The sequence below is a fragment of the Rhinolophus sinicus genome, linkage group LG13 (assembly GCF_036562045.2).
Source record: "Rhinolophus sinicus isolate RSC01 linkage group LG13, ASM3656204v1, whole genome shotgun sequence".
In the NCBI taxonomy this organism is placed as follows: domain Eukaryota; kingdom Metazoa; phylum Chordata; class Mammalia; order Chiroptera; family Rhinolophidae; genus Rhinolophus; species Rhinolophus sinicus.
Window position 1 is genome coordinate 28,617,848 of NC_133762.1, and position 25,889 is coordinate 28,643,736.

The 25,889-nt window shown below is 42.6% G+C and overlaps 2 protein-coding genes and 1 pseudogene across 2 annotated transcripts; 1 reads left to right on the forward strand and 2 right to left on the reverse strand.

The window, feature by feature from the left end:
* Positions 1–1,348: 1,348 nt before the first annotated feature.
* On the reverse strand, positions 1,349–8,155 carry SPINT4 (serine peptidase inhibitor, Kunitz type 4). Its single transcript, XM_074317340.1, has 3 exons — positions 8,041–8,155; positions 6,214–6,389; positions 1,349–1,366 (listed from the first exon to the last, which is right to left on the reverse strand). The coding sequence occupies exons 1-3, from the start codon at positions 8,153–8,155 to the stop codon at positions 1,349–1,351; spliced, it is 309 nt and encodes a 102-aa protein (XP_074173441.1).
* On the forward strand, positions 8,060–25,889 carry LOC109457035 (protein WFDC10B; annotated as a pseudogene).
* On the reverse strand, positions 16,178–20,432 carry WFDC13 (WAP four-disulfide core domain 13). Its single transcript, XM_074317341.1, has 3 exons — positions 20,307–20,432; positions 17,904–18,054; positions 16,178–16,217 (listed from the first exon to the last, which is right to left on the reverse strand). Exons 1-3 carry the CDS (start codon positions 20,392–20,394, stop codon positions 16,178–16,180), a joined length of 279 nt encoding a protein of 92 aa, XP_074173442.1. The 5' UTR covers positions 20,395–20,432.

Consider the following 25,889-nt stretch of genomic DNA (forward strand, 5'->3'; position numbering starts at 1 on the left):
CAAGGTGTTGTAGTAGAATCTGGTCAAAAATAACTCACAGGTGCCGTACAGTGGAGGATAGTTACAGATCTCTGTGCATGAGAATTCCACAGTCAGGTTTTCTTTTCTACTACCCCGTGGGCATTCTTTTCCTCACAGATTCAGACCTACTAATGCTCATCAGCCTGTGTAAATCTACCTGATCCCTGGGAGAGTTCCCCAAGCATCAGTTTCACTGTCTATGTGATATGGGGCAATGATTCTAGACTATCACCTGGGTCCATGACTCAGGTAAACAGTTGGAGAAGCACAACAAGGTAGCTGTACCACCTTAGATATGAAAGCAAGAAAGACCCGAGGCTTCCTCCATCCATCCCAGTATTCCTTCTTCATATTAAGTAGATCCCATTTCCTGACTCTCCACATGCTTCCCCATGTCACTGGGAGTGACATCTCATCTGCTCCCCCAAGGACACCGCTCAGAGCCCTTACTTTCATCTCTACAGAGTCTTTGCAAGCATACAAGCTAAAAGGGGCTTTGACACTCTACACCTAATCCTGAAGGATAGGCTTAAAATGCCTCATCTGGCAGAAGATCTTCTTTTCCCCCATCAGTCTGTGTCCTCTCCCACCCAACTCCCCCACCCTTTGGGTTACTGACTCAGACTCACCTGGTCTTACTAGACCATGGAGGTAGGTGGTTAGAGCAGGAGCAGTGACGACGATATTGGAGGGAAAGAAGGAGTAATGTCAGTCTTCTTGAAGTCCAGTACAGCCCTTATCCATAACTGGGAATTTGCCCCATTTACCCTAAGTATTTCATACATGTCCATTGTAATTTGAGTCAAGCAAATTAATTTTAAAAAGTAGAATGGGAGTTTCTTAAGCATGGGAATGATGGCCTCTGTTTCTCTGTATCCATGGAATGTAACACGGTAGTCCTGTACATATGTGTTAAATAGAGTTGAAACTCATCTAATACACACACACACACACACACACACACACACACACACACACACACAAGTCCACACCAGCAAAGGAATTTTCTGACACTCCTGACATCAATCCAATTTTTATAATCCCTACGGCTCTAACACTGAAATCCCTTGGGAAAAAACTCAAGTCAGTTCTACTTTCTGTCTTCCTCCTTCTCCAATCCATGGATAGAACTCGATGAAACTCCTAGAATCAGATGCTCTACAACCATACGGCTTGAGGTAAAAGGAGAACTTGATTCCTTCTTATTGGCATCAACACCAGCCAGGCTGCCTGGACATTCTTCTTCTCCACGGTGCCCTCCTGGGTTGCCCTTTCTATTGTGCCTTACCTCCAAGATGTCCACTTTCGCACAATTGTTGTTTGATCTTTAGAGGGACCAGGAAACCTGAAAGTGTACGAAGGGGCATGGAAAAGATGAGGAGCAACAGAAAAAAGTAGATCAATTCTGGCTTCATGGTGTTGCAGATATAAGATACGAGAGTCCTGGACTGGGCTGAAATTATATCTTGGGGACAGAGCTCCTTTTCTTGGGAGGAGTTGAACTCATATCTCCGATTTCATCTCCCCAGGGCCCAAGCCTGGGCAGGGTTCTGGTGCATCCAGAATCAGCCCAGGGAGTAGGACAGAATGTGCTTGGGTACCCAGCCATGTAGCTTGCAAGGTCATAGTTCATCAGAGCTCTACCGCTGAACCTCAGCCTCCACCTCCCCCACAACTAGGGATCATGGCTCAGGGCATCAGCATCTCTATAATGAACAGTTAGTCGTTAAATAACCTGTCAGTGCTTTAACATACAAATGAAAAATTTGAAAGTAAGTTAATGTAGCCTTGAACCTAAGAAACTGGAACAAAACCAGCCAAAGAAATATAAAGAAAGAAGATATTGATGAACATAGTAGTTGAACTTAATGAATTAGAGAAACACGAAGATTGCTAAATAAAATTAGAAGTTTGTACTTTAAAAACACCGTTAAAATAGATAAAACTTTAGCAAGAATGGCCAAGAAAAACAGAGAAGAAACAAACATTTTCAATAATAAGGATGTGGAAAGGATAGAACTCAGACGTGGAAAAGAAAAATTTGTTAGGAGATAATTGGTAAAACTATACAAATAATCTCCATAAAATGAAATTATTCAGACTAACTCAATATACAACAGAATGCCTGAGTTCATTAATATACATGCATAGAATTTAAATAAATGCTGATTTTACTAGTGAGATGATTTTTTAAAAAAATTTTTATTGGGGAATATTGGGGAACAGTGTGTTTTTCCAGGACCAATCAGCTCCACATTAAGTCGTTTTCAATTTAGTTGTGGAAAGTGCAGCTCAGCTTTAAGTCAAGTTGTGTTTTTTTTTTTTTTCAGTCTGGTTGCAGCTCAGCTCCAAATCAAGTCATTCTTTTTCAATATAGTTGTGGAGGGCGCAGCTCACTGCCCATGTGGGAATCAAACCAGTGACCTTGGTGTTATGAGCACTGCGCTCTAACCACTGAGCAAACCCACCGCCCTGGTGAGATGACTATACTGATAAGCTCTCTCAAACATTCATTGACAATTACCGTATTTTGTTGTGTATAATGGGCTCCCGTGTACAATGTGCACCCACAGATTTGAGCCAAACTTTCAGAGAAAAAAATCATTTATTTAAATTTTTTAATTCAAATTTTTATTTGTTTACATTTAGGTACTTGTTTTTTGTATTATAACAGGATTTTAGCATTTATTTTTTAACATATTATGGTACAAGAAATTTTATGTAACAAATAATTACAAAACACAAGAACAGATACAAGGTACAAGAAATTTTATGTACCAGTAACAAATTTATGATATTTACCCATCATAGAAGGCCAAGAACTCTTCATTGTTGCAAGTTCATTGTAAGTTCAACAAAACCTATGATTGTATTCCAGGGTATTATTTTGCATATTGCTATTGTTATTGATTTCTAGAGGTATTGATTTTTAGAGTTACATTTTTAATTCATAAACATAAATAAAAGAATTAAAAACATTTATATAGATATGGAATTAGTACTACCCATGTATAATGTGAATTCTTCCTTTTCCCTCACAAATTTGGGCCAAAAAGTGTGTATTGTACACGGCAAAATATGGTATCTTCTGAATCTATTGTTCTTTGGCAGACTGCCACTCAAAGTATGCAGATGGACCCATATCAGGGAAAGATTGGGAGAAGGCAATTTTGCTTTTTCCCTCTGCACTAAGGCCGGGGGCAGTCACAATGAGTGCTTGCACACTCATTAACAACTGCTTCTTTGTTTGCTATAGTCTTCTGGTCTTGTGGATGCAAGCCTAATTAGCTTTCAGAGCTGGGTGTTTTGGGGGCTTATTCCTCAGGTGGGAGTCTTAAAAGTTGGGGCACTAAATTTGGGTTCCTAACACTTTGCTCCTCAGGGAGAAGCTGAGAGTTGGAGTTCCTTCCTGATTGTATGGCATTTGTGCTGGGGGTTAGGTTTATGATGAGAGTGTGTCTCAGGCTTTCCTACTTGTTTCAATATGGGTATTTTCTCATTCTCCTGATATGTAGGAATCACTCATCTAGTTTCCGGATTTCTTACAGAGGTAATTGTTCTATGTGTAGCTGTACATTCCATATGTCCATGGGAAGAAGGGAGTTTAGGAACCTCCTATGTTGCCTCCACCCCCTCCACCCTCACTTTGGAAGGACAGGTTTGTCAGATGTAGGAGTTTTAGTTGACAGGTTATTTTTTCCTAGCATTTTGACTATATTGGCTCACTGCCTACTTAGGGCTTCTAAAGTTTCTGATGAGGTACCTGCTGTCAACGTATTGAAGATCACTTGTATGTGATGTGTCACTCTCTCTTGGTGCATTTATGTGGACTAGTCAGATTAGTCTAGTCTTTGATTTCAGAGTCCATAGCATGTCTCCCGCAGCTGATTGGATTCAAGAATGATTTGCAGTTCTAGGATTGTCACCAAAGTGGAAATATACCAGAATTAGAGCTTTACTTGTTCAGAGTAAACTGTCTTGATGAGAGTCTGATCTTTTATTTTTAAAGATTTTATTGGGGAAGGGGAACGGGACTTTATTGGGGAACAGTGTGTACTTCCAGGACTTTTTCCAAGTCAAGGTGTTGTCCTTTCAGTCTTAGTTGTGGAGGGCACAGCTCAGCTCCAGGTCCAGTTGCCATTGTTAGTTGCAGGGGGTGCTGCCCACCATCCCTTGCGGGAGTCGAGGAGTCCAACTGGCAACCTTGTGGTTGAGAGCCCACTGGCCCATGTGAGAATCGAACTGGCAACCTTCGGAGTTAGGAGCACGGAGCTCTAACCGCCTGAGCCACCGGGCCGGCTTGAGAGTCTGATCTTGAAGTAATCAGAATTTTTGCAGAAAATTGTCTCAATTTAGGGGACTGGTTTTCTTCTTAAGACTGCGCAGAGACCAGGCTTGCAGATCTAGTTACAGGGTCTCCCTGGTTTACAAGGCCTCTGATGATGGCCCTCGCCACCAGGATACAATTAGTCCAGGATGCAATTCACAGGTAAGGGATTGGACTTTGTCAATAAGAAGGACAGAGAAGGGATGCAGGGAAAGGATGCCTGAAAAAATTCAGAGACGAAATGATCCAGCTGAGTAGCTTATTGCTGGGAAGATCATGGCCATGCTGAATCTTGTAGCATATTCACAAGACTTGACCACCAGCATTTGGATGACCGTTCTTTTGGTGGTTGAAACAGAGTCACTGCACTGATGTTTTGGGTTCTTCTTTCAGAAGCACTGAGAATAGCCAAGTCAAATGTCAATGACTGAAGTACTAAAAAATGTCCATATAGAACTATACGAAAATTTGGATCAAGTCAGTGGGAGAGTTAAACTAATTGGGGCTCCTGGCTTGTGGGACATGAATCAGGAAACATCACAAAGAAAAATTTGTATGAGAGCAAGACCATTTCATGTGAGTGTGAGGTTTGCTGCTCGGTTTGATTTCAAGGAAAAAACAGGAGCACAGATTTGGTGCTTTGGGTCCACTAAGTAGCTCAACCTGAGAGGGGAGGTGATACAAACCTATACAGATTTGCTTGTCACATCTGAGAGTGTAAATATTGTATGTATATATGAGGAATGGTTCAGGAGAGAGAGGGGAGCTAATGGATAGGACCAGCTGATATTCCAACGCTGGATAAGGCAAGGGGAGAGATTTCAGAGAGGAAGGAGGGCTGACACAAAGGTTCTTTCATTTTAATGGTCATACAATTATTTCTCAGGAAAGACAAAACTAAAGTCAGGAAAACAGCAAACACATGGGAGTTTCAAGGAGTATGGAAATATTACAAAGATCATAAAATTTGTCTGAATTTTCTTACATCTGTATTCAGATGGTGTATTGAGTATCTCGAGCACCTCCCTTAGGCTTGTGGAACCTGTTTAAGTAAAAAAAACAACAAACCAAAACAAAACATAACAGATCTGTGTTAATAGGTTTTGCAAAGTCTCCATGGATTCATTAATCTCCATGGATTCATCTTTATCTCAAGGGAAACCCAGAGGATGCCATCTCTTTCCATGACGTACTCATTGCCTACTATGTGCCAGGCACTGCAAAGATTCACTAAAAATATTAAATTAATAAAACAAAATGTCTACTTTTGAGTTACTCCTAAGGCCACTCTCTGTTTCACTCTCCTGGGAATCAGCCATACCATTGCCCTCTGGGTTTCCATGGACCTTCTTCTAGCTCCTATGACGGGAACGCTCAAGTGAGGGCTGGGAGCTAGCTTAGTTGTATAAAGTAACATATTGCTACACAGAGTTCATGGATCTGAGAGTACAGTGATTGGGTTTGGGTGACCTTGTACATGTAGGATGGTTAAGTCCTGGGTGATCATCAGATCTAGTTAGAAACCTTCCTATGCCATTTAATAATGTCACCTTGGGCCAGTTAGTTACCTCTGCTGGGCTTGGTTTCCTCATCTGCCACATGAAAATAATAATACACATCTACCTTAGGGTGATTTTAATGTTAAATTATACCAATATATGTAAACTGCTTGGCCTAGTGCCTGGCACATGGCAATTATCCAACAAAGGGTGGACTTTTGATTTCCTAACTGCAAAATGACAAACGATGCTGAGATCCAACCCAACTCTTAAGCCTTCCCATTCCCAAACCATGTTTTATCTTGGGATCCCAGCACCTCTCCTTTCCCTCCCCCCAAGGACCAAGGACAAGACTGGATTCCTTACTTTTTTGTATTCTGCCACACAGGCTATTTGACACTCTATTTTAAGCTTGTAGTTGTTAAGGTTGCCGTCACAGCCAGAGAAGATAAAATGTTCACATCTTTTGGACGTTTTGTTGTAGAAATATCTAACGTGGACTTCGTAACAGCTGCCAGAATTCATTCCCATCTTGCAGGGATCTACATGAGAGGTGCCCATGGAGTTAGGGAGACTTAGTTAGGACTCAGCGGGAGAGCTTGTTTTCATGGGGCCCTTAAAAATTCCTCATGTTAGTCTGGAAATATTCCTATATTCAAAATCACTGAAGAACAGTGATTTTGTGCAAAGTCATGAGGTTCCTGTGGGGAGAGGGTTGTGAGCTGACAAAGGCCTTTGCAGCTGCAAGGTCATTCCCATGGGAAGCCTCGCCTCAGCAATGTTCCCAGAAAGTACAAGATAACACTAATGCAGTCACAGACATACAAACTGGCCAATACACAAAACAAAATGTTCTAATAATACCTGCTTGTTCTGCTAATACTTGTTTGTATAGACAACTATTCTAAGACTGTATAAAAACTGTGTGTGAAATAAAGACTGCGTCACTGCTCCGCCACCCGTGGACGGTGGACCTCTCGATCCCAGCTTTCCTGTCTCTGTGTCTTTCCTCAGTCTCCTCACCCTTCCCCCTCAGGCTGAGCCCTCCTGGCCGCCCGGGCCATGGCAGTTCCCGTTTCACATCTTATGTTTTATTAAAGCACAGTCTCCTGCTTCTCCACACCTTCACCTTTCTCTCCTCTTAACTGCTCATGTGGGACGGACCTATGATTCAGAATGCTCATGTTCCAGTTTTCATATACTCACTATACTATCTACACCCCAAATTTCAGGTAACTGTGCCTGCTGCTGTCCTCGAAGGATTCATATCAAGATACATAACCTTGGGGATAATATTCTTTTGCTGTCATATCCTGTCATCTTTCTCCCTGTTGCCTTCTCAGAGAGGCGTACCTTCTGCTTTTATGGATAAGAGTCACATAACAAAGTGACTAAAGCAGCAACAACAGGGTTGTATTGGCAACTGGGAGATTGTTATTTATTCTATTCAAGTGGCCAGTCTGGAATTTACTCCCTGGTAAAAGTAGCTATTTAGGCAGAGTTACATGCATAATCTTATTTCATACAAACACCCTCTGCAGCAGGCAATTTTTCTGATCTACACTTTACATAGGGGAAACTGAGACTAAGGGATGGTAAGTGATTGAGTGACTTGATGAAGGGCACACATTTGCTAAGTGGTGGGGCCAGAATTTGGGGTGTCTGGCTCACAGTGTAGACTGAGCCGCCTCCCCACACTCTGGAAGCACTGAGCCTGTACACATTTTCTGCGGATGAAAGCTTCATCACCTTTCACGTCTACGTTCTGAGCTCCTCTAAACAGGGATCATGTGTTCAAGTGTTCTCTGTGCCCAGAGCTCAGATATTGAAAATGCCTCAATTTGTTCAGTTGCAGTCCCCTTTTTCTCTCATCTCAATACATACTCTTGATTGTTCTAGAATCTTTGAAATTTACCATGAAACCCTTCATTCAAAATACTTGCAGTCTTTGGAACCCCTACGAAGGAGAGCCTCATCTGGAAAGGACTTATTTGCATCCTAGTTTCTTTTTTCTCATCAGACAACCACAAGACCCCTGGAGTAAGTTATACCCCGAGTCGAGGGACTAAGAGTCTCTGGGTATTGACACAAAAGGAGGAACTTCCTGGACCACCCGGATATCACATTTTTTGCCACACTTTCTCCCTCATCCATAATTGGTCTTTGAATGTATTTTCTCTTTCAAGTTCATACCTTTGAATTTTCCACACAGCTGTTCAGCAAGTCTAGAAACACCACCCATTAATGGGCTAGTCCGCAAGAAGAAGATGCAGAGCCCTAGCAGAACTCCCAGCTCAGCAGGCTTCATGGTGCAGCAAGCAGCAGGTAGGAGAGTCTTCTGATGTTATGTTTTGGGCTTGAACCTTGAGAGGGCCGAACCCACTTACCCCAAGGGCCAGGACGGGACATTACTAGGTGTTGAGTTGAACAGTGAATACTTGGGTACCCAGCCATGAAGCTGAAGGCCCCAGGCTGATTAGACCCCTCACAGTGAGTCCCATGTTGATGTGGAAACCATAGAAACTAAAGGACCAGAGCCTCTGTGTATGTGTAGCCATGGAGGGTAGAGCATCAGAGCAAAGAATTAAAAGAGAATTGCTTCTTTTCCTCTCTTTAACCTTCCACAAGAGTAAGAGACGGATCCTGGTGCAACAGAAAGAATGTACCAAACACAATAATCGTAATAATAGTAACTAACCCTTATAGTACTTCCTTCCTGCTCGGAACTATTTTAAGCCATATATATGTGTGTATATATATATATATGTACCAGGGTGCCAAAAAATGTATACATATGACTTGTATTCATCTTTTGTTATAGGTATATATTATTACAATTTTAATAGTTTTTGCCTTTTTAAAAATGTGTATACATTTTTTGGCACCCTCTGTACACACACACACACACACACACACACACACACACAATCCTTGAATTATCACATGCTCCCCATGGGTTAAGCACAGTTATTCTCATCATTTACACATGAAGAAGCTGAGGCTGAGGTTAAGTTATATGTACAAGGTCACACATCTATTATGTCCTGAAAACAAGATTTGAACTCACTACACTAGGAACTCATTACCTAGGAACACAGAACACCTTAGCTCTGCTTTCTTGTAGGAGTTTTTAAATTTTGATTTTCACATTTATACCCTTAAACCATCTGAAGTTGACTGTTTTTGGTAAGATATGAAATAAAGGTTCAATTTCATTTTTTTCAACGGTTCCAGACCATTTATTAATGAGTTCCTCTTTTATCTAGTTATATGACAACTTCACTTATATATGTGGGATTATTATTTCTGAGCTCTTTATTTCACTCCATTGTATATTCTTCCTCCAAAACCATTTTTCACTCCCTTGAATTTTGAATTATCTTAGGATTTGGAATTTTCATATAAATTTTAGAGTCAGTTGTTAAGTTCTTCAAAAGACCCATCTTGGATATTGATTTGAATGCCTTGGATTTACAGATCAATTTGAGGAGTGACATTTTTACAATATTGTCTTTGGTATATAGTTTTTCATCTATATTGGTTTTCATTAAGATCTTCCAAGAAAGTTTTATGATATTTCTCATGCAGGTATTGCAATCTCATTATAAACAATTTTTTTTAAATTGGGGAATATTGAGGAACAGTGTGTTTCTCCAGGGCCCATCAGCTCCAAGTCAAGTCGCTGTCCTTCAATCTAGTGGAGGGCACAGCTCAGCTCCAAGTCCAGTCGCCGTTTTCAACCTCGTTGTTAAGAGCTCACCCTCTAACCAGCTGAGCCATCCGACTGCCCCACCGGCAGCTCAGCGGCAGCTCATTGACTTCATTCTAGTTGTGGAGGGCACAGCTCACTGGCCCATGTGGGAATCGAACCGGCAACCCCGTTGTTAAGAGCTCGCACTCTAACCAACTGAGCCGTTTGGCATCCCCTGCAATCTCATTTATATTTTTAATATTATTGTAAATGGTATCTTTAAACATTATATTTCTTTCTATTTGCTTCTGATGTACAAAAATGTAATTCATGTTATATATTAATCTTATGTCTAGCATAAGCATTTCCTTAATGAGCAGTGAAATTGGGCAACTTTTCATGTACTTGTTGGCCATTTTTATATCTTTTTGGAAAAATGTCTATTTAGGCCCTTTGTCAATTTTAAAATCAGGTTATTTGGGAGCTCCCATAGTGATGAAAAACAAGGACCTACAACCAGGATTACTCTACCTAGCAAAGCTATATTATTATTATTATTATTATTATTATTATCATCATCTTAGATCTGGAAGCAACCTAAGTGTCCATTGTAGATGAATGTGGCATACATATACAGTGGAATATTATTTAGCCATAAAAGGAATGAAATCTTGACATTTATGACAACATGGATGGATGTATGGTGACTAAACATCATACAAAATTTTTGTTGGTAACTAAACTTATCATGGGGAGCATTTCATAATGTATATAAATATCAAATCATTACAATGTAAACCTGAAACAAAGGATATTGTATGTCAACTATATATCAATTTTAAAAAAGGAAAGAAAATATCTTTATGATACCTTTCTTCTATATTTTGTAGCTGATTATTCTATGTCTTCTTATGACAATGATTTTTATATCTTATTTCTATCGAGAGAACAGAGAGATAAGTCAGTCTCTGCTCTAGCATGGTAGATCAAAATTATAGACCAGGAGCTCTCCTGCACAGCACAATCATTATAGGCTAGGATACTTTATTATAATCTTTAAAGTTGCTAAGAGACTAGATTTTAATCATTCTCACTACAAAAAATAATAATTATGCGCCATGATGGCGATGTTAGCTAACACTATGATGGTGATCATATTGCAATATATAAATGTATCAAATCAACACATTGTATACCTTAAATCCACACAATGTTACATGTCAATTATATCTCAATGAAAAATTAAGTTATTGGTTGTTGAGAAAAGATTCTCTCCAGGTTCATAACATTGGTAACACCGCATCTATAACCTTCTCCATAGTTTCTGGCTCAGGTGGACCTGTCTGGGCCAAACCCTTGGAGAATTCGAGGCCTTTGATCTTGATCTAATGGACTCTCATTGCAGCCTAGCCTAATAGCCATTAATCCAGCTCTACCCAGTTCTCATCACCACCCTGTGCTTATCCTAGGTTCACGATGTGGCCATGAAGCCTTGAAGGCTGGCCCCAAGCAGGAGGCTGTCTAGCATCTGATTGATATTTCTCCTGGGGCCAAGCATAGGATCAATTTGCTTGATGAGTGCCACCAAGGGCAGATTGTCCGTGGAGGTTGTCCAGATGCGAATGCCGTAGTGCATTCACACCACCATTACGGCATGCAGTATATCCCTGTGGGCTGGGACAGTGCTGCCTCACTCCATGCTTGGATGGGTTGCTCCTTCCTCTTCTCATCCTGGGAGGAAACTGCACTGAGCCTTGGGAGGCACAAGTGAAGGACTTGAAGTTCAAGCTTCATGAGTTTTGTAGTAAATCAGCCTTTGCAGCCAAGCTCAAAATGTATTTGCAAGCCAGATCTTACAGGGGAGAGTGGTGTCAGATTTATTGCTTCTCCATACCGTCCTGAAAGTGGACTAAGAAAAAGAAATTTGTGGAGGCCTGTGGGAAAAGGGGGCTAATTAGCTCGTTTTTGTTTTTTCTGGATTCCTTGAACATTCGTGGATTTCACTATGTTGGGCTTCCAAAGAACTATTGTCGCTGAATTGTGTGTTGTCAGCCTATGCTTGATCGCCCTTGAAGCAGCATCTCCAGGAAACGCTTCCTGGAATTGACATGAGGCTGTCGTGGAAAGTGTCGTTCACCTTACCACACAGTGTTCCTCTTTGAGAACATGGGGAAGAGCTTGTGCCTTTTGCCATTTACTACCATGAATATTTCCACTTTTCTTGAGTATCTTCTTGGGTTAACCTCATGTTTACTCTAAACTGTGTAATTATGCTCCCTTATTGTGCTCTTATTACAAAAGCTTACAGCCAATTTCATGATAGCTCATAGCTAGTGTCCGTGGTCCTGTAGCATGAGTCACTAAGTTGATCTCCACAGTTCTATCAAACTTTGCTATCCTGATATTTCCTTTGCTCTGTTTTCCTTGTAAAGACTAAATTTGTTTTTGTTTTTTTCATACTATGTATTACAAATCTTGGTAAGCTGCCTGAAATCCTTCTGAAACACAGTTGAATATCAATAAATCAATGACTAAAATCATAAACTGATTTGAACTCAGGTCTTCATATTAAATGAAATGAAATGATTCTTTTCCAGGACACCCTGTTGCTTTGAAGGTGGAAAGCCTGGGATGAGGCTCTGGGGACCCAAAGTCCCTCTTGGTTCATTAGCATCATAGTTGGGTACTTGGCACATCCTGTCCTGCCCTGAGGGCTGAGAGGTAGTGAAGTGAGGGAAGATGGAAACTCTATGCAAGAGGAGCCACCAAGAATTTAGGTCCCAATTTAAAGAACAGTCTCAGCTCCCACTTTCTTCCAATAGGATCAAGCAAGAGGTTCATGAAGACTTCTTGGTGCTTTTCTCACTGCTCTAGAATAGATAGTAAGAGCAGCACTGTGACCCCAGCGTGAGTTACATGCTGGCCTTAGCTTTTACCCTAAGAGACAGATATTGTGAGGCTAGACTCTTAGATTTCCGAATGCCCTAGGAGGTATTCTCCCCCTGTAGTCAGAACCCACAATTTTGTTCTTAGTTCAGGAGGGAGCACCTAAATGATGAGAAAAGACTGATGGGATGTGGGACCTATCTCTGACTCTACTGAGTGGACAGTTTTCTGGAAAGTGGTCCAGGGGAGTAATTAGGTGCTTTGTAGTTGAGCCTTCTTTCACAATATTTAAATGGTGGGATATAAGAACCACAGCCCTTCTTTCTTGTCCTCCTGCTTCAGTCTTCCTAGCTCCCTTCCATCTATCCTTTCACAAACACTGTTTATAGTATCATAATTTTCTAAAATTTTCAGAGTCACTCAGAAGGGACATTTTTATGAAATGCGAAGTATGAGTACATCGGATGCATTATGCTTTTATAGTATTTAAGTTCATCTCTTTATTGTAAATGTTCTCCAAGCAGTGTGAGAGGCCTGGCTCAAGAGGTCCACTTGAACCACCTCTGGCCAGCTCATGATGGTGAAGGAGCCTGCAAAGTGTCCTGAATGATGTTTCCAGGTCTGGGCCAGAGTTCATCAAGGATCAGCCAGATTAGAAGGGTGTCACAGAAGAGAGGAGTAGGACGTGGAATTGTGATAAATCAATCTTGGGAAAAGTCCATTTGGAGGGCATGTGATTGGTGGGGGGGAAGTGGAATAGTGGACGAGGTGACCACAAATATTCAAGTTGGTAACATTCGCATGGGATTTGCAGAGGGAAGCGACATCGTCTATAGTTGCGGAAGGTTTAGGAGAAGAATTGAGATCCTTGTTCAGTTAGCTGGTCCTTCCTCACGTGGTTTAATCACGTTGTCTTTCAGGGATGGAGTACTTTCCATAATTATGCCTCGTTCCATCTTAGAAGATATTTCAAAGACCAGAGACCCTGTGCTTGTCTTCTTTGGGAGCTAGTTTATATGGAACCTAGGGAAATTTTTTAAAACATAGAATATAAGGTGGAACACACACTTTGATCCCTTTATAAAACAAGAACTTTGGGTAAAAAAAGGATTGCGGGGACATGAATAATAATAATAATAACATTCTCCGTAGGCCTTTGCCAGGCACTGGGCTATGTATGTGCTTTGCCTGTGTCATCTCATTTCACCTCATGACACTCCTGAGGGTAAGTGTTATTTAGCTCTATGTGCAGATGAAGAGACTGGGGCCGGGAGGAGGTAGAGATACCCAGCATCCCCAGGTCAGCAAGGGCAGAGCTGGACTGAGTCCCTGAGCAAACAGGACCCTTAGACCTTACTCTGTCCCAGTACCCCTCAGGAACTGATATTTCCAAGCTTCTTTTTTGTTTGGTTTTCAGCCTATTCTAAGTTTTCAAAAGCAAATATAAATTAGTCTTTAAGAAAAACGATGTATAAAAGGAGGTTGAGTCCAGCTGGAAAAGTGAGGTGGGCAGCTGATACCTGAGGGGTTCTGGGCTGTGCAGTGAAGATTTTCTTTGGGAGAACAATTCATCAAATGTCAGATTAGTCTGCTCCTTGCCAGTCTCCTTCACACCCCATTTGAAAAGTCGGAATTGTAGTCTCACTATGTGCAAAACATGGTGTTTGATTCTAGTGTTTTGTGGCAAAGAAGTCAGACACAGTTCCTGCTTTTACAAAACTCATATTCTAGACAGAGAAAATACTAAGTTAAACAATTACAGTACAGTACGCTAAGGGTGACTATAGGGGCAAGAGAGGGTGCTGTGAAAGGACAAAGAGAATGACCCATTCCGTCTGGGGTGAATTGGTGACGTTGCCATGGCGATTTTTATTTAATATGAAACTTGAACCATGAGCGGAAGTGCATCAGGAAAGTGAGACAAAGACGTTCCAGGCAGAGAAAGAGCTAGAGTCAGAGCATAGAGGGAGACAGTACCTGGAATCTTGGAGAGATACCCAGGGGAGTGAGGCAGGTTTCTAAATGTGAAAGGGAATGAGGAGATAGGAGGCCTGAGTTGGAAGCAGTAGAAAGAGCATCAGTGGGAAAATTCAGTGGAAACAGGAAACTGACCACACACTCAGTAGAAGGGAACTGAGCCGCCCAAGGCGGCAAGCCCTTGGGAAGACATCCCAAGCATTGGGTTTATAGTCCAGCTCTGCCATTGACCAGTTGTCTAATGCTGAGCTTGTTACTTTAACTCCATGATCTTCAGTTTCCTTGTCTGTACACGGGGTATTATGGTTGATGTGAGGACCAAATGAGATGAAGCCTGTCACGGCTAAAATGTTAGTTTCCATTGAAAACATTGGCAGCCCTTGGCAACACCCATCAGAGCCCCAGGTCGTGTGGGAAGGCTGTGCCAAGGTCTGCATGGGCTGTCTGTGCTCCGTTCCTGGCCACCATAGGAACCTCAACATGGCATGATCTGGGAACAAGACCAGCATTTTTCTCAGGCCCTCCCTGGCACTGCCATCTCCTTCCTCACCCGAACTTCCCAGCCAACACCAGGGTCTCCAGAGCAGTGATGGTCAGTTGAGTGGAACCATTCTGCAAAGGACAGGCTGCAGGACCAGGGAAAGCAAATACTCTGACACAGGGATCTAACAGATATTGCAGTTAATGAGATGAATCAAAGGGTACAGTCTTAGCTGACTCTAAGAGAAGCTAACAGCATGGGGGTGCCGGTTCCATGGACGATACACTCAGGTTCATGGCGATGTTTTTCTGCCCATCCAAAATGAAGTCCTGCCTCTTTGGGCAATGCGTTGAGATGAACCTTACTAAGGCTCTTATACACACAGCCATATAACCCTGAAACAGCAACAAAAATACGCTACATAGTCGCACTAGCCACCTTTAGTTGCCTTTCACCTGGGTATAACACCTGGGTTCTTACTATGAGCTGCACGAGCCCTGGATTATGTAACAATGGTGATGCATCCACTGGTGACCAGTGTGTGACCTGAGCAATTAATGATGTACGAGGTGCAGAGGAAGTTAGCACGGCTGACTCACCAAGGCCTGAGCAAGAGTGAAAGTGTGTTCACACACTTACATTCTTCCACTGGCCTCCGTTTGCGGCCATTTATTGAATTCCTTCATATAGAGTTAATAAAAAGACAGTCTAACAGACAATACTTTAGTGGTTACCAGAAGGTGGGGGTAAAGGGGGTGGGAGATGAGGGTAAGAGGGATCAAATGTATGGTGATGGAAGGAGAACTGACTCTGGGTGGTGAACACACAATGTGATATATAGATGATCTGTTACAGAATTGTACACCTGAAACCTATGTAACTTTACTAACAGTTGTCACCCCAATAAACTTAAAAAATAAAATAAAGACAGTCTAAGTGGAAATACCACCATTCTAACTTGGAAACTCTGTTGACTTCAGAAGGACTGTTAGAAGACTAAACTCCTCATTTTCCCCCCAAACAGTCTGAAACAAAATCCACCAAGTGATGAATAGTAGCTTTGCTTTGGTGGCAGAGTTAAAGAGGACTCCATTTTGCTCAGCTTTCTTATAATACTGGTAAAGTAGTAAGCACGATCTTTTTTTTGTTTAAGAGGAAAAATCTAGAACCCAGAAAGAGTAACTTGCTGGCAGCTTCTAACCTTTGTGGAGTCTTTGCAACAACCAAGTTCTTCCATTTCACATGACCTCATGTAATCCTCACAACACTCGAGGCACAGATGTCCTCTTCATCTTTCACATGAAGAAGCTGATGGTCTCAGAGATAGACAGCGAGCTGGCCAAGGCCACACAGAGTGTGAAGAGCTCAGCTTGATTCCCTGCCCAGGGCACTGTCAACCCGAAGGCTGGCAGGGCCCGTTCCCTGGCACAGGCTCAGCTCTGAGTTCCTGGGCTCCCCCGGGGCATCACTCTGCCCTCATGCTGCTCTGTGTTTAATAACTAACCCTGGACTGCGTCCTGCCCCAGGGAGTGAGAACATAGCCCCAGGGAGGGATAACGGAGGAGGGGTGCAATCTGGATGAGAAAGGCTATTCTAACCTTGTGAGAATGGTGGTGCCTCTAGAGAGGCTAGAGGAGGGCAACTGGGAAAACTCACCCCAGAAATGCCAGGCCAAACCCCGATACTTACTAAATGCCCTTAGAAACATGCATCAGTTGCTTATCATTCTCTTTCTCAAGCTTCTGTGTCTGGGTCTGTAGAAGAAAATTATTTTCAAATATTATCTGGTGAAGTTTTGTTCTTAGAGACACAGTTTTTTATTTTCCATTACTTCCATCTTTAAAACGAGACCATGAAGCGAAGCTCTTCTGCCATAGGGAAAGCAGAACCTCCAATAACCCAGAGATAACAGAGAGTCACACTTAAGCTTCTGCTTCGATGATGGAGCCTTGAAAGATGTGGGGTTTCATTGCAAGCGCCAGTCTCTTGCGAAAGAAGTGTCTGCCTGCATGCTAAAACGTACCGAGTGATTATTCTGTAGAGCTTGCATGGGGTATCTATTTTAATCTCACTATTAATTTCCAGTCTTAAAGATGAGAAAGCTGATGCCTTGGGAGAGGTGGATTAACTTCCCTGAGATCACTCAACTGAGAAGTAGTGGAGCCAGGGTTTGAGTCCAGATATCTGACTCTGGGTCCATACACCTTCCTCTGTATCTTGTCTCATATGCGAGGCATTGTGCTCAGCGCAGGGAACACAGCAGAGAACAAGCAGTTTAGAAGCTCACTGGTTGAGTCTTCTGCCTTGTAGGTCTTTGGGGACCTCATTTAGGCCTTACAACAATCTTGCAAGGTTGGAAAGAAGAGTCCCCAGTTTATGCATGAGAAAAAGAAAGGCACAAATGGGGCACTGTCTTACTCAAGGTCATACAAAGACATAATTTCAAGACAGGATTAGAAACCAGATGTGTCATCAGCTCCCTAGTGACCATTGTCTGCTCTGGGAGTGCTCTCCAGTCAGCAGACTTGGGGTCCAGTCAGCAGACTTGGGGCTGGTGCCACCCCCCCACTCCTGCAGCGATTAACCAAAGCTTCCCTTGAGTTGGAGGATCTGCAGAACCCAGAACACTGGGGGCCAAAGGATGGTGTTTGGTGAGAGAAGTCGAGCAAAAATGGAACAATTTCATTTGGAGATTTTGGTGACACTTGCAGTCCCAGATACAGTGGCCCAGGCCCCAAGATAAAGGTGGGACAGAGCAGGGTCTGTCGGTGGAGGGGCTTGTGGGTGTGTTCAGAGAGGCAGATTCAGAGATTCACAGAGTAGTATTGGGGGGAGAATAATGATGTATTTCGGCAGTGGAGGAAAGCTCTTAATCATGGCATTTATGGAAATTATTCTTGGTAAAGAGAAGGAGAATGTTAGAGAGAAAAAGAGATCCGTTGTAGGGGCTGGTAAGAGGCTCTTCTGTTGAGCTCCCACCAGCAGCTCCAGGGTGAGGTGTGAATGTGAGAAGCCCCTTACCTTTTTCGGGTTAGATAGTTGTTTAATGTACAGATTATCCCACAGAAGGTAGAACAGCACTGAAGTCCTTTTGGGCAATCTTCCTGCATTGTACAGAACTGAGTACAGTTTCCAGGCTCTATTCTGCAGGGTGGAGGTTCCAAGATATATTCTGCAACACAGCACAGAAAAGAGAAGGGCCTAAACAACAGGCTGGAGTACCAGAACTCCAAAAGCCCAAGGAACTGCCAGGAAACCGGCCACCCTGATCTCCCTGTGTGGTCACAGGGAGGCAGAATAAGATTTTGTCCTTAGCTGCTGCCTTGCACTGAAGCTCTAAGCAAGGAAAACCAGGGCTTGGATGTTGGATCAAAGACAGAGTTCATCAGAACCATGCACCCATTGGTCATTCCCCATCCTTGCAGATCAGATGCCAGGTCCGCATAGACACTGGGTGTGTCCAGTTCAAGAGAATGAATGGTGTACATAGTGAACAAGAGAGGGGTGTGTAGGCCCATTTGCACTAACTCATGTTGTAGTCTCAAGCAAGTCGTAAAGCCTCTCCTACCAATATGGTTTATCCTAGGGTTGACCTAACATGGGTTATTTGTGTTGAGGGAAGGTTTTGGGAAAGGATGAAGACCACACAGTATACTCAAGGTACTGGTATCAGAATGCTGGAACTCGAATCACAAACGAGTTCCAGGGGTGACCTCTTTCACTGGAAGAGAGGGTGGGTATTTCAGAATGGGGTCAGCTTCTGGGATCAAAGATCCGCTTCTCCCTCTTCCCAGATCTCTACTGACCAGGAAGCGAGAACATCAGGATGCCCCCACTTTCTACTGTCAGAGAAGAAAATACATCTTCATGCTGACATTCCATTGCCACCAACCTCATAGTACTTAGGTCAATGCCAACACCATCTCTACCAGGAGAGCCTGCCCCAGGCCTCCAAATCACAATCTTCTCTGTTCCTGATTCCAAAGCATTAGTATGGGTCCCATTAACCCCTTTATCCAAGCCCAGCCAGGCCTTACATTTTGTGCCCTGTGACTTGCCCTTTCTTTGGGGCAAATGTCATAGATGGGACCTTCCATAAGCCCCTGTTGATTTACTGCTCTGCAGGTATTTGCAATTAGAAGGGGGTCTATAGGATATCTTGCTGATCTGAAGAGAATAAATGAATGAAGGTAGGGCTATAATTGTAACAACAAATGGCACCAGGGACGGGGTGAAAGAAACCAAGGCCCAAGCTGTTGACAACCTGGTAGAGACCAGCACGCAGAGTTACTCTGGGCCTCCTAGTCGTCCCATGGTTCACTGGGTTAGTGTAAGACATTGAAATTCATCCCCACTTTGGACAGCTTGGGTTCAATGAAACAATGTAGGGAAGGAGTCCATGAGCCAGGGGTCTCAGAAAGGTTGACCGTCTCAAGTTTTGACTGCTCTTCTGGGTATCTGGTCCCAATGTCACTCATAGCACTTACCCATCTTTCCAAAAGTCTCTTTGTGCCTCTCCTCAAGTTTGAAGTCCTTGATTCTCCAATTAACTCTACCCTGGACACCCCCATTCTCTTGCAGCTTGCTTCACCTCCCTCAGTCTTATAAACCTGCATGCCTTCTTTGAGACCCCCCTAAAGCAGGATCCTGCCTATCTCAGCACATTCGATACCACACATATCCCTGCTCTGAGCTCCCAATATTCTGAAGATGCTCTCCCCACAGAAGACTGCCGGCATGATGAAGAACAGTCCAATTCCCACTTGGTATTGGTCAAGGTCAACCTCACTGTCGTCAGTGCTCTTGTTAGGTTGAGCTGGGTAATGGTGACTGCTGAGATGTATGACACGATACTAGTCACAGGTAATTGCGCAGGTACCTCTGAGTTTTAAAAATATGAAATAAAATGCAAGACTTTCTTTCCTTCCTTCCCAAAACATCATCCAAGACTGAGCTTATGTCGGTGCCAGCTTGAGTTCTACCAACTTCATTTTGTTCTCTGTTTTAATGCTTGAAAAGTTGGCCCAAGCATCCATGAAGGAACCAGGGCAGCAAGAATCAGCGGGGTGATGAGGCTGATAACGTTTATAGTGGTTAATGCTTATCGAGCACTTACCATGGTCCAGGAAGTGTGCTCCATGTCTGCATGCATTATCATCTCAGTTTTTCCTCCCAGCTATCCCAATACCATTATTTGCATTACAGGGATAAAATCCGAGCCCCAGACACTTTGCCCAAGATCAGTCAGTAAGCAACAGAGCAGGGATTCACATCTAGATCTTGCTGGCAATAAAACTTGGACTTTTGACCATGATACTGTATTTTTTCATGAGGTATGCCCAGGCTCTCTCCGCCCTCAGTTCCTCTCATCTCTCATCTTTATAGATGCTTCTTCCCTCCCTTGGGCCCAGACCCAGCACCTACTCAGAATGTATTCCCGGGGGCTTCCAGGCACCAGGTGTGGTGCTAGGCAAGTCAACAGCAGGTAGTGCAGAAGCAGCACCGGCTTCATGATGCTGGTGGGACTGGTGGTAACTCCTGGCTAAAGACTGCTGGGTTTGACCAGGCCCAGCTTGGGGAGAAGAACGGGAAGGAGGGAAAAGTGAAGACCTGCTGTGACTGGCTTTTCACTATGTATTCCAATCAGGAGGGCATGGCAGAAATCCAAGCACCTCCCAACCACGCCCACTCCAGGACCAAGCCGCGATTTCAAATCGACACCCCTCTCACCCCCCTAATCTTGACCTCCTTATATCTCTCATCCATCTAGGTCTTGTTAATGTTCTTTCACAAAAATTCTATAATTTTTCCCAAGTGGAGTTCTGGCATGTCTTTGTCATATTTATTCCTAGAGGCTTGAATTTTCAAATGAAATTGCAAATTATGCCATAACTCTTTAGTTATGTCTTTTCATTTGTTGTTAGTGTAGAGAAATAACTTTTGTATGTTGAACTGTAACTAGTTGCCTTGCTAAGTTTCCCATTGTTTATTATAATTTCTTGGTGTATGCTTTTCCAATGTGCTGTGGAGTCTGTCATCATCTGCAAATAATAATTCGCATTTTTCCTCTTCAAACTTTATGCTATTTTTAATGCCTCATTGTGCAGGCCAGGACCTCCATACATTATTGTATAGAAGTGGTGATAGTTTGTAATCTTGTCTGATACCTGATTTAAAATGAAAAGTTCTTAAGTTTCTCCTTTTAAGAAAGTGTCTGCCTTAAGTAGCTCATAAACATCTTTTATCACCAACCAGGTGAGCATGTGTTTCCTATAACAGAATGTGTTGTCATGCTTTTGAATTTTGTTGAGGCTCATTCATGTTGTAGTATGTATCAGTACTTCATTTATTTTTACATCTGAATAGTATTCCTTTGTTGGTATATAACACAATTTGCTTATCCATTCATCTGTTGATGGACATCGGGTTGTTTCCACCCTTTGGTGATTGCAAATAGTGCAGTATGAACATTTGCATACAAGTTATGTGTGTGTGTGTGTGTGTGTGTGTGTGTGTGTTTAGTACCTATTTTCAATTTTGAGTATATACCTAAGAGTGGAATTGATGGATCATATGTTTAACTTTATATAGTATAGTTAAACTTTATATGTTTAACTTTTTGAGGAAACTACAAACTCTTTTCACAATGGTTGAACCATTTAACATTTTTATCACTCATACATGAGGGTTCCAATTTCTCCACATCCTTGCCAACACTTGTTATTTTCCTTTTTTTGGATTATAGCCATCCGTATGAGTGTGAAGTGGTTGGTATCACATTGTGGTTTTGATTTGTATTTCCTTAATAATTGGTGATGTTGAGAATCTTCTTACATAATGGCTGACAATTTTTATATATTCTTTGGAAAAATATCTATTCAAGTCCTTTGCCATTTTGTAACTGGGTTGTTTGTGTTTTCCTTCATGAATTGCAGGAGTTCTTTATATATTCTGGATATTAGACCCTTTTCAAATATATGATTTTAAAATATTTTCTTCCACTTTGCAAATTGTCTTTTCATTTTTTAAATAAAGTCATTTGAGGCACAAATGTTTTTTTAAATCTGTTGAAGTCCAATTTATCTATTTTTCCTTTTGTTGCTGTGTTTTTGTGTCATTTCTAAGAATCCGTTGCCTAATCCAAAGTCATGGTGATTTACCTCTATATTTTCTTTCAAGAATTTTATTGCCCACATTTAAGCTGTAGATCAACTTTGAATTAGTTTTGTATATGGTGAGAGTTAGAGGTCTAATTTCATTCATTTGTATGTGAATACTCAGTGTCCCAGTACCATTTGTTGAAGTGACTGTTCTTGGTCTTGGCATCCTTTGTAAAAATCAATTGGCCATAGGTGTATCAGTCTATGTTCGGTCTCTCAGTTCTACTCCATTGATCTGTATGTCTATCCTTAAGCCAGTATCACACTTTTTGGTAGTTGAGAAGAATATGTATTCTCTTGTTCTTGAGTGGAGTGTTCTATATCTGTCTTTTAGATCTATTTGATGTAAGCACTGCTTTCTGGAACCCAAAACTTCTTAATGCAGAACCTACCATTGCAGGGATAAGAAGCACAAATTCCTGGGGGTGATGTGGAGTATGGCTACTTATAGTTCCTTGGTTCTGGACTCATGTATTCTGTCTATTGGTGACATTGAAGCATACAATGGCCTTTGGTTCAAGGTATATTTCCCAACCAGAAGGTAAATGCTCCATCTTTGCAGGTGTCATCTCCAAACTGGCAATTTCTATGCTTCTTCAGGCCAATCCACAACTGTGTCAGGTTGACTAATTCTGGGTGATATAGTATAGGATATGACCACGGGATCTTGGGATTATGGACCTGTTATCGCACCTCTTCTGATGTAAAATTTGTCAACTGGCCTGAAGCAATAGTTCATGGAATCCCATGTCAGTACATCAGACACTCTTTTAGCCATCACATAGTGGTGTTGGCTGAGGCATGGCAGACAGAAAAGCCAAATCATGATACCAGAATATGTGTCTATCTCAGTCAAGATGAGTCACTCCCTTTCCTACGAGGAATGGGCCTGATGCAATAAACTTGCCTCAAGGGGCGGATTCACATCCTGAGGACTGGTGCTGTATCAAGGGCTCAGCCTTGGTCTGTGCTGCTGCCCGGTTGTACATTCAGCAAAGCAGTAGGTACATCAGCTTTGGTGGTTGTGAGCTCGTGCTGATGAGCCTATACATAGCCTACATCTCTGTCATCATGGCTGTTCTACTCATGGATCCATGGTGAAAGCATTGGTGTGGCTGAAGGCAGAGTCTGGTCTCCATTAACTGGCCAAGACATCCAGTATACCCAGGTGTATCCTCTGAGTTTTAAGATACTGTGTGCCCCCATTCTTTCCATGTCCTCCTATAGTGTCTCTCTCTGATATATTGATTATTAATTAATTATACAATATATAATATATGTTATTATATTGATTATAATTAATATGTAATAATAAAGCTGGAAAATACATACATGTGTATTACATATTTTCCAGCTTTATTAAGATATAATTCATATATTTCAATTGTATCTTAATAAAGCTGGAAAAATACATATGTGTTTTATATCACATATATTTAATATATATCAAGTTTTTCATCTTTATTAAGATATAATTGACATATAACATTGTGTAAGTTTAAGGTGTATAACATGTTAATTTGATACATTTATATAATGCAAATGATTACTAACATACTGTTTTCTAATACCTCCATCAGATCACATTATTATTATTTTTTTATGGTGAGAACATTTAAGATCTGCTCTCTTGGCAACTTTCAAGTATATAATGAAGTATTATTAGTTATAATCATTGTGCTGTACATTAGATCCTTAGATTCAATTAATCTTGTAACTAGAACTTTGTACCCTTTGCCCTACATCTCCCTTCCCCCCCAAATAACACCCCTTGGTAATCACCACTCTCCTCTCTGTTTCTATGAGTTCAGATATTTAGATTTTACATATAAGTGATACAATATGGTATTTGTTTTTTGTGTCTGATTTTTTCACTTATCAAATGCCCCAAGTTTCATCCAAGTTGTTACAAATGGCAGGATTCCTTCTTTTTCATGGCTCAGTAATATTCCTGTGTGTGTGTGTGTGTGTGTGTGTGTGTGTGTGTGTGTATGTACCACTTCTTTATTCATTCATCCGATAATGGACTTAGGTTGTTTCCATAGTTATACAAATAATGTGTTTTTTTTTTAATTCTGTAAATTATTTTGTAATTAGAATGTAGAAAACATTACATCTTTCAGGAATGAAAATCTGTTTGCAAAAGGCCAGGGTTAGTTATGCAACAGGAGGAGCCATCTCTGCAGAAGCCCAGGGCCCACAGAGAACAGGCCACCGAAGGAGCAGGCACAGGGGAGGGAACAAGGTCTCCTTACCCTGCCCGGGCCTGGCCAGTGGGGGCCGGGAGGAGCCCAGGATAACCGGTCCTTTCTTGCCTTCCCTCCTCCCACCAGCTCTCCAGGGAAGTCTGGGCCAGACTTAGAGCTCACTGCTCTGGCCAGAGTCATGCCCACCCGGGCGCTGCTGCCCATCCTGCTTCTCTGTGTATTGCTGCTGCTGCAGGCCCAGGGAGGGCCCCGCAGTCGTCAGAAGAAAATGCAGAGTAGGTGATGGGCTGGGGGCAGCGATGGGGAGGAGGGAGGAGGGCTGTGTCCAGCTAAGGAGGACCTGGGATTGGCACCTTTCAGCACGTCCTGCTCTGACCACGGCACTATGAAGACTCTGGGCTCTCCCAAACATGGCCCTCCAGCCCCTTTACTGACTCTGCGACTAGTGATGGGGCGGACGGGAATCTACATCTTTTTAGTCTCCATTCCAAAAACCCAGAGATATATGGTACGTATAACAGTGAAAGGAGCTGAGAATCAGAAGGGAAAAAACAACAACTATTCTTTGACTTATGCATGTACGTGACAGGTCAACTTCCGGAGACGTTTATGGGAGCAGGTGTAGAATGAGTAGACACCGGGAAATTAAATTTTGGGGTGTTCAGGGTCAAGTTAAATTTATCAGAGGGGCCACAATGGTGACAATGGAAGATAAATATTAAAGGTGTTGTGTTGGGGAAGGTGCGGGAAACTAGACTGTGACAGTGACAAGAGGAGAGCGCGGGGAGAGGCAAGTTCAGCTTCCTGTCAGGACCCTGCAAATTCTCACGAGTGGGGCGGGTTTGCAGGATGTCTCAGACTTCACTGAGTTTTCAGGGTCAGAGTATAGATTCCATGAAGGTGACTTCACCAAGGCCATGACTAATACGGAGACAGGGTCCTGGCTGCCGTGTGTGGAGAGGGTCCAGGAAGCCCAGGCATTGAGATCTATTGGGGGAGAACGGGGGTAATGGATTTAAGGTAGAACTGATTACTAGGATTTGGTGTGAGACAGAGAGTAAGTTTCCTGACAAGTCTAAAATGTCACGAGTAGGACGTGAATTCTGGGATCATAAGGAGATTTAAGCTGAGAAAACTCCTCTGTGGGTCTGATTCCATTGACTCTGCTCCTGCTCCTTTTAGGCATCAAGGCGTGTGAGAAGCGGCCCAGTGTATATCTGCAACAACCGCTGCTCATATTTCCTAAAGTGATCAAAATCAGATACTATATGCTGTTCAACCTTCTGCGGAAATGTTTGCATGAACATCCTGTGAGAGGCAGAGGGGCCTGGGCTGTGCATCCTGCTCCCCCAACCCTCTGTTTAAGACTGTGCCTGCCACCAAAGCACAAGGACCTCAAGTCCCGGGCACAGGGCCACCAACAGCAATGCCACCCTCCCCACTGTCTGAGCTACTTGTTCCTGTCAAATAAACCAGAACCAATGTCCAGGGACCGGCCTAGATTCTTCCCAGTGCTTCTGATCGTGAAGAACCCAGGGCAGACCCCAGGGTGCCCCCGCCTTCCTGGGCCCAGTGCCTGATCCTTCAGCTCCTGTCACGCTTCTCTACTTTCTCTCTCTTTGGCCCCCGGAACCCCTGCC

Coding starts and splice junctions, on each gene's coding strand:
- SPINT4 (XM_074317340.1), bottom strand. CDS start 8,155: ATGAAGCCTGCTGAGCTGGGAGTTCTGCTAGGGCTCTGCATCTTCTTC. Junction 6,390..8,040: donor GCTGTGTGGAAAATTCAAAG/GTATGAACTTGA, acceptor CCTCTCATGTAG/ATCCCTGCAAGATGGGAATG.
- WFDC13 (XM_074317341.1), bottom strand. CDS start 20,394: ATGAAGCCGGTGCTGCTTCTGCACTACCTGCTGTTGACTTGCCTAGCA. Junction 18,055..20,306: donor CCCCCGGGAATACATTCTGA/GTAGGTGCTGGG, acceptor GCTGTGTTGCAG/AATATATCTTGGAACCTCCA. Junction 16,218..17,903: donor AACTATCTAACCCGAAAAAG/GTAAGGGGCTTC, acceptor GGCCTTGGCCAG/CTCGCTGTCTATCTCTGAGA.